The following is an 8993-nucleotide window of genomic DNA, read 5'->3' as shown; positions in this document are numbered from 1 at the left end:
CTTGGGTACTAACAGTGGCATCATGTAGGGTTTTGGGGTTTTTTTGCCTCCAAAATAATGTTTGCAGATAACTGCATGCTCTTTCAGTTTTAGAATTTTCTAAAAAGGAAGCCAATACAGATTTTTAAAAAATCTTTCAGAATCTAGAACAGAACTGTTCTGGAATGGTTATACACAACATAACATTTATTCTCTGGAAATGTACGTTCTACAGCCCCTTGTTGGTGCCTGTTACCAAAAACGGGGCTTAGCTTTGTGGGACAACAAGTCTTGCCTGTGCTATGGCTTGTTGGTTCTTTAACTTTCTTTTTCATCCATTAAACTTCAACTGAGACTCCTGGGTGAGGACAAAACAACACGGTTCCAGGAATAAACAACAGGAAAAAACATAGTATCTGTAGTCTAAAAACTGACTTTTCTGATACATATAAATCTGTTATGACTAATACTTTGAGACATATAATAGATAACAAAAGCTCTTAGGGAAGTGGAGGGGCATCAGACTGCTGAACTGTGGTTATCTTAACAACTTTTCCGTAGAGCCAGACTGAAGGTATCAAGGTTGAAATCCGGCTTCTGGACTAGCCTGATTCTTCTGGCTCCTCAACATCTATAAATTGAAAGAAAGACAGTAAATCTCCCAGTTCCCTAGGAATTTATCATGTTCCAGAATAGCCTGTATCTATGCCTACACAAACCTCATTACGAAGGGCCACAGAAAGTACCAGGTTCAATCCCTGGCATCTATCTCCAGGCAGGGCTGGTAGAGACCCCTGTCTGACATCTTGGAGGGCCACTGTCCGTCAACATAGACAATAATAAGCTAGACAGACCAATGGCCTGACTTGATATAAGGCAGTTTCCTATGTTCCTGCTTAGGGAGCCGAGTGAATTTTTAATCATCTATATGCCCTGCAAGTTGGCAGAAAATTCTACTCATTATTGGGAAATCTAAGGAAGAGGCTTTTACCTTGAGATGAATAGCACTCATGTTTGGGAGACACAAGCAGAGATGCCTTACCCAATAACATCCTGCGAATAAATAGTTGGATTTCCACTCATTTGTTCCCTACAGGTATGGGAACATGGCAAAGCGGAGGCTGATGTGGTTGTTCCCCTTTGAACACAATCCTCTCACCTTCTCACAAAGCCTTGCATTTCCTCGGAGCACAGGAGTGCCTCGCCCAGCATCTGAAGCTGCTCCAGGACTTCTCGTTGCATCTCCAGAGCAATGCGATGTATATGGTGGTTGGAGTTATTGTACATGATGGCATTCTGGAACATCAGCATGAGATCCCGCTGGAACTGCACCATATTCTGAATGCGGCCCTTGGAGAGGCTCCTCTTTATGGAGGAAAGATCGGCTGGTCTTCAGAAAGGAGGGAGAAGTGAGTTGCAATTGTCTGTCATTCTGGCCAAGTTGTTAAGAAGAAATTTACATTGTCTCTTGGAGAAGGATTTGGGAGGTTATAGATTGGAAACTGGCAGAATTTTAACTTGGTAGCCCAGATAGCTCTCAAAGGAAATATCCAATCCTTAGAGTAAGAATTATGTTCCTCCATCAGTAGATGGTGGCAGTTACTGGCTTGTGTTGTACAGTGGATTTAATCTTCCAACATACTTTTCTTTGGTTGAAATCAGCCCCTTCCCTCAATTTGGATCAGGTCTATGATGATTCTTGGGGTGGGTTTAACCCTTCACATACCCATACTGCTTCTTAATACATAAATCACACACTAAAGCTGCTATTATCCACAGTGGGCAGATAGGAAGTTGGGTACAATACAGGCGACTGTCTTTTCTCATCTAAATAATAGCCTCTGGGGGAGTGATTCATGTTAAGGGAATCTACCCCAGTACTAAAGTCCCAATCCCATCCTCTACCTCACTGCTTTTCAATCAATAATAATTATTGGGTGGGTAAGGGGAGGGACTGGGAGACTGACTCATGGACCTCATCGATCCCACCATTGCATCCAGGCAGGCTTCTCCTGATCCAGATGTTATAGAGAAATAGAGCTGAGTGTCATAAGTGTACTGATGGCATCTGGCCCCAAAATGCCTGATGACCGCTTCCCAACATCTTCATATAGGTATTCAATGGCATAGGGGATAAAATAGTGCCTGGCAGCGTCCCATAATTTAACCACCAAAAGGGGCCAAAAAGTACTCTCTCAATGTAGGTAGGACTGGAACCCCCCCATTTCTCATTCCATGGAGCCAGTCCAAGAGGCTATATGGACAATGGTATCAAAAGCAGCAGAGAGGCAGAAAAGCAGGAGCAAAGCTGCACTACCCTTGCCCTGCTCACTGTAAAGGTGGCCAAGGATGACGCGGTCCCATAGCCAAGCCTGAACCCAGATTGGAATGGGTTTAAATGCTGTGTCATCCAATAATGCTTGCAGCTGCCCTGCCACTTGTACCACTCCACAGCCTTATTCTCCATACCAGCTCTTCCTCCACTTTTTCAGCTGACCTTTTCACCACATCTTTGTAACCAGGAGCCTGCTTCTCGGAAACGGGCTTCAGAAAGGGGCCGCTGTATCTAAGGGGGAGACAGAGATGAAGAGAGCTAAATAGGCTTCCCCATGTGCATTACACAATCCCTTGACTTCACGCCACACCCTTTTCTGTATCTCAGAATGACTGGTGGGGATGACAGTGATTGGCAGATGGAAGTCAATCAGCTAAGAAATCACAATATAACAATTAGAAAGGAAGGGTGAAATGCTCAGGGTAGAACCATGCACAGGTTTGTGCTTTACAGGGGGCAGCTCTGAATGCTGTGTATGCATAATGTCGGACCAAGAATATCAGGCCAGGATGGGCTGAGAAAAAGGGACACATTCAGCTGTTGTTCCATCTTCCAATTATAATTAGTCATACCTCGGGTTAAATATGCTTCAGGCTGAGCATTTTCAAGTTACGCTCCACGGTGACCCGGAAGTAACGGAGCGCATTACTTCTGGGTTTCGCCGCTCGCGCATGCGCAGACGCTCAAAATGACATCACGCATATGCACAGAAGTGGTGAAATGAGACCTGCAGACGTGTGTTACGTTCTACTCAGGATGCGAACGGGGCTCCGGAACGGATCCTGTTCGCATCCAGAGGTACGACTGTATGGGGAAGGGCTGTAGCTCAGTGGAAGAGCATCTGCTTTGGTTGCAATGATTGCAATGATTGCAGTTCAGTCTCCAGACAAGACTGAAAATGTCCCTAGTCTGAAATCTGGAGGATAGCTGCCAGTCAGAGTAGACAGTGCTAAGCTAGAGGGACAAAGGGTCTGATTTGGTATAAGGTTGCTTTCAACATTCCTAACGCTAATACATATAGGACACTCCATTTCCTCCGGGCTTCAGTCCTGGGATCCCAGCGTCTTCCCCCATATTTTCACCAGTTCTCTCTGAGCATGATCCACAACATTTTTCTGTTCGAGCTTTGACTCCCTCAGTATCCAACTCTGGTCTTTCCACACAGGTTTTAAAGTCTTAGGTTTACTCTCACTGTATCGGTACTAAATTGTGGCACATTTCCTCTATTTATACATTTCCTCCTCTTAAATTTCAACCCTCCCCTCACCTTACACACATAGTTCACCCTCTTAATAACCACCAGATACGGGCAGTCGCTCCTCTTTACCCAAATACACCTTGATAAATTTGATGCTGCTTGCCAAAAAAAAAACCCCAGGGTGATAATCTCAGGAGTGTATTGGATTTTAGGATCATGAAGCAAGTCTGATACAATTTCTGCTATTTTAAAAAAATTAGCAGATGCAGTAAATGCAATAAGCAAGGTGCCTAGGTTACTGGATGTATAGATGCAACATTACACCACTCAAAGAAATGAAACAATTTGAAAGAGGAAAACTGCAGTATCAGGAAGTGGGACAGCAGGAGATTTCAGTCTAGACCACACTGTGCAAAAGGTTGCATCTCTTAAATTGGGGGGAGAAGAGGACCCTCACAGGAAGTGGCATGCAGACACAGACAAATCGCAAGATGCTGTGTGACCTGCACCAGCTCTTGAATGGTTAGTATCAAGCAGCCGTGAAGATGTGCTACTGTGGATGCACCCTTAGTCCTCTTCGCCTCCATAAACCTGAATAACACACCTGTGGCCAGCCACCATCTTCCAGATGGACAACAGAGTTTTTTTGAAAAGCAAATGCTGCTGGAGAGGGTCATCTTGGCTCAGCCGCATCCTATACAGATAAGAAACAGAACAGATTTATTCCCATCAGGAAAAAGACACTGGTGGGGTGAAATGTGTTATTGGACCAGTGGTGCAGCTAAGGTTTGTTAGCCCCTGATGGAAAAAGAAATTTGTACAACTTACCAATGAAAGTTAGTAAATAAAGGGGTTAAGGAGCACAGAACTGTAAATTTCTAGAGAAGCCACAGCTAAGATTCACCCCCTCACCTTCAGGGAGGAGGGAAGTATTGTTTCTTTCCTGCTCCTCTCTCCCTCTTCTTTTTGAACCATGCAACTGACCAGACACATGAGGCTGGCGCTCCCGGTCCAAACTCCATGCTTGAAGGTACCCTTTTCATATTTTGTACTCAGTAAGTTTTTACCTGTGTTGTTTTTGCTGTAGCTTTGATTGATGCATGAGTGTGACCTTTACTTAATATAAGTAAAGCATTTAAACTTACGAAGGTTTGTGCTCTATTAACTCTGAAAGTGGTAGAGACAGGGGAACACAATTAGTACCCAGTGCTTAATACTGGGACATTTAAAGGTCTAACAACCTATATTTGCCACGCTTTGCAAACACTGCATATATTTTAGTTTTAAACTCTGCTGGGGGCCCTTTTGACTACAGAGTGAGTCAGCCTCATGTTTTTTTAATTCAGGCAGTCAGTCGTTTTTCATTTTCTTTTGTAGTTTCCTCCACACATGGAATATCTGGATTAACTAGAATTCCCCAGTTATTTCCTAACAAAGAGTTCCCCACGCCTCTTCTAGAGAGAGCTTTAGGCTGCAACCCTATATATAAGCTTAGCTGGGAGCAAGGCCCACATAACTCAGTGGGGTTTACTTCTGAGTAGACCTGTGCATGATTGCATGGCAAGATGACTGGCTACACTTAAAGTACTAAGCCTGAAGAGCAGGTATGGTGCCATTTCTGAGCTTTGTGCCACCATTACTCACAAAGGCAAAGAAGCTGTACTTGTGGTAGGAGAGCTCATCAAGGGTGTTCCATAGGGACTGGAGTCATCGTTGCTGTAACTCAGGTGAAAGTCACAATCTTTCCAGTCTTCAGCCTGTTCTTCATTGCGTTCCGCAGCCACTTCCTGGTGAACACAAAATAGGCATGAGCTGAATTGGCAGTAACAATTGGAATATCAAACTCAGGGCCAGATGCCCACGATGCCAAGATACAAGGATTCTAACTGGGTGGGTCCATCTTTTCTCCACCCCACCTGAAAACTCGACTTGTCCTAAAACTCGACTTGTGAGAGTTTCACCACTTACCCCTATGTTTTGTGGCACCCCATCCTTCCGTGTTCTCCAACTGAAGGAAGTATCATTTGTAAGCTCTAATGAGTAGTCATCTTCATCTGTTTCTCCTGCGCTTTCCACAAGGCTATGCAGCATCTTCTTTCCCAAACCCCCATCAGGATTGTCATCCTGAATCTGAGAGTCTCCTGACTCCTCGCACAGATCCTGTTGCTCTTCCATTCCTTCTGCTTCCCAGTTCATAACTGGCAAGTCTTCTGAGACCTGAAATGCCAACTTTCCCCTTCCCTGGGAAGTAGCTCTCTTTTTCAGAACCTGAAGCTGACTTCCTTTAGCCACTTCCTCCTCTTGGTGGATCACAGATCCCTTTATGTCTCCATCATGATCCAGCAATCCCCTTCCAGGCTGCTCCCCAGCACTGCAAAGTGCCTGTGGACCCTGGGCCAGGTATGTGCTGCCAATGCAAAGGGGCTCCATCAAATGTGTTACCTGGAAGAGAGGGTGACAGGCTAGCAGCTTAAGACCATTACAGAATTAGTGACATTACAGAACTATATGCAGATCTGAACTGGCATAGACAAACACAGCCAAAACACAGAATAACATTCCATGGGCGTGTTAATAGAAGTGCATTTGGGCAAAGACACCTTTCCACTTTTGAATTAGAGGGCAGGCACCAACCCTTGTCAACACATTTATCCTGAACCTCTATCTCTATTTACCCAACTGCATACAGAAATGGCCAGTCTGCCACGTTGACTGGGAGCACTATTTTTTCAGCAGTCCCCTCTAACTGACAAGGTCACCCACCACCACCTCCACCTTTTCCTCAACTGCACCCATCAGCTGCCATACCTCTGACAGGAACCTCAAGATAGCATCCTGCTTGTACCTCCCAGCCTCTTCTTGGTCCCCTCTACTGGCATCTTCCCATGCCAAAGGACCACTTGTTCCCAGCTGACTCTCCTCCTCTTGGCTGCTGCTCTCCTCAACCTCCTCCTCAGCAGTTTCTTCCCCCTTTCTCCAGCAGCCTAGTTCCAGGTCAAGGTCTGAGCTAGAGCCTGTGGAGCCCTGGGGAGACTGGCAGCTGCTGCTCTTCTCAGACTCCGTGAAGAATTCTTCTTTGGACTCCAGCCAGGTCCACACGTGACCCATCTACAAGAGGTACACGAGATGGGAAGAGGGTTTGTCACTCGCTCACATGCTAGCTTCAGATCCGATCAGGTGTTTGAGCAGGTAGTAAAGGAGCCAAGTTCAAACCCTGAAATCTATTGTGGTAATGCTCTCAGCTGTGACTTGTAACCAAAAATTATCCCTAGCTTCTAATTGTCTATGTGGCACTGCACATCTGCCAAGTCCCACAGCAATCCAAATGGTGAGCCAGGAGTGGGTTGCTGAAGCCTTGGGTTATATCACCAGGTTTGCTAGCAGTAGGGATTGGGAACAGGGCAACGCAGAAGTGGCTCAATGGCAGAGGGACCAGGATCAAACCCTGGTATCTCCAAGTACGGGTAGGAATGTCCTTTGCCTGAAACCCTTAAGAGCCACTGCCAATCAACGCAGACTGTACTGATCTAGGTGGACTAATTGGCTAGAATGGTACAAGGCAGCTTCCAATGTTCCTGCATAATAAGTAAAGGAGGAGAGGTGGATTTCTCAATGTAAGGCGAATAGAAAAGGCAGATCCTTTCTAACAAGAACTACAATCCATTGATAGCACAATTTTGCAAAAGAGTTGGAAGCCACTGCCTTATTACAATCCAGTGTGTCTAGAAGTCAAGATCTCGAAATTTTATCTAGGTTTAAAGGAGGAGGAGATAAAGATGCTGCATGAGAATGCAGGTGAAAGTCATGGAAGCCTTCCGTTAACACCACCCTGGGGAAATTGTATTGCTTATGCTGGGATCACTTAACTGGTGATTATCCAGTTATTCTTTTGATTATCCCTGAAAGAGTCTTCACGATGGAGAAAATCAGTAAGTCATTTTTGCTGACAAAACCCGAGGATGTCTTAAAACATTATGATGGTTTCTTATTTTACTCCCATTGGTGACAATATAAATTTTAGTAGACATATGTTTTGAAGCAACATATTGAAGTATTTGCTGAGATCTCATGGTCGAAAGAAGTGGTGGAGAAGCTGAGGTTGAGGAGCCCTAGGTGGGTCTCCCCAGGGCTCCATCCAACTCTCAGGACTCTCCCTCAGCCACTTCCCCTCCTCAGCCCACATCCCTCATGGGTTTTCTGTTCCTACTCAGGCACTGGTGTTTCCATCTGCCCCACCCAGCCTTTCCCAGACTGTGACTTTGAGAACAGCAGCAGCTCGGAAGAGAGGATTTCAGGGATGTTTGTGTGTGTGTGGCTTTATAATTTGTGTGTGTGTTTTTCAATTTGACCCTTTTACATGGTTTTGTATGTTTTATGGTTTTCATGCATTGTGATTTGCTGTTGTTTTTATTGATTATAGATTGGTATATTCTCTATTGTGGTATGTGTGAACTGTTTAATTATTATTTGCCGTTGTTTAATTTTACTGTGTATTATTAGATTCTGATGGATTGTTGATTGTTGCTTTGTTTGATAGGTTGTCTATTTTAAAGTTGTGATTTTTTATATCGGATCAGATTGTTGTTATTAACGTTTTATTATGTTATGCGTTGGAAGCCGCCCAGAGTGGTGTGATATAAATATTTTATTATTTTCCTGTGCCCTCCTTGACTGCTTCTGCTGGGTTAAAATGTGTCTTGCTTGCTTGTATGGAGGACAGGTGTAGGTGTATAGAAACTTCCACACAGTTGTAATGTAGCCTATTGTACAAAGGGGAAGAATCACATCCATTTCTCTGAGCATGTTTGTCTCTGTCCGCAGCCAGCAATGACATGTAGGGCCCAGAAGGTATGAACCACTGTTTGAAATTGCTTGACAGTTTTGATCTAGCTGATGGATTTGCCATTCTGGACTATGTAGTCAAAACATTGATTCACAGTATGTGTAGGTCTTTACAAACAAGTTTTTCTTAGAAAGCGTGCGGTAATGTAAATAAACCAGCTGCTGGCTGTCCCCATAAGACCTAAACAATCATAGCTTCAGTCTTTGGCATCGCCAGTTTGAAGTGTGGGCAAGGGAGAAAGAGTACTTAAGTAGCAGTGCTGGGAAGGGAAACTTATCCAAGATATTGGATCAGGCATGGAGATTCTGTTGTTAGACTCCAACTTCTATCAAGTGCAGTCAGTATGACCAATAGTCAGCTCTGACAAGAGTTCAACATCATCTGGAAAGCCACAGACTCCCCATCCCTGCCTTGCAGAGTCTCTACCAATGAGCATAGCTGTGTGCAGCAGATTTAACGAGGGTGTGCATGCAGGGTTTTTGCTTTTCCCCCCAAGGATGAATATTTATTGAATACATAATCATAAAGGACATTGTTTGATAAATAAACTGAAGAAACTAAAATGTAACTTTTTTATTAACAAAAAATACCAAATTTTTGCTGCCGTGATAATGAAATGTCATGACCTTTAAACAGAT

The 8993-nt window shown here is 44.3% G+C and overlaps 1 protein-coding gene across 5 annotated transcripts in view; it reads right to left on the bottom strand.

Moving 5' to 3' along the window:
• Window positions 1-168: 168 nt before the first annotated feature.
• Window positions 169-8993, bottom strand: part of BRD8 (bromodomain containing 8) — a 28995-nt gene continuing 20170 nt past the window's right edge. For all 5 annotated transcript variants that reach the window (XM_081848597.1, XM_081848598.1, XM_081848595.1 and 2 more), the window contains 7 exons: window positions 6321-6620; window positions 5481-5954; window positions 5157-5299; window positions 4117-4206; window positions 2477-2545; window positions 1139-1369; window positions 169-610 (listed from right to left, as the gene is read on the bottom strand). In XM_081848597.1, the coding sequence (XP_081704723.1) occupies window positions 604-610; window positions 1139-1369; window positions 2477-2545; window positions 4117-4206; window positions 5157-5299; window positions 5481-5954; window positions 6321-6620 (1314 nt within the window). In that variant the 3' untranslated portion in view covers window positions 169-603. The remainder of the gene's footprint in view (window positions 611-1138; window positions 1370-2476; window positions 2546-4116; window positions 4207-5156; window positions 5300-5480; window positions 5955-6320; window positions 6621-8993) is intronic.

Source organism: Podarcis erhardii (assembly GCF_964252035.2).
Source record: "Podarcis erhardii genome assembly, chromosome: 2".
NCBI lineage: Eukaryota > Metazoa > Chordata > Lepidosauria > Squamata > Lacertidae > Podarcis > Podarcis erhardii.
This window is presented reverse-complemented; position numbering and strand designations above follow the sequence as displayed.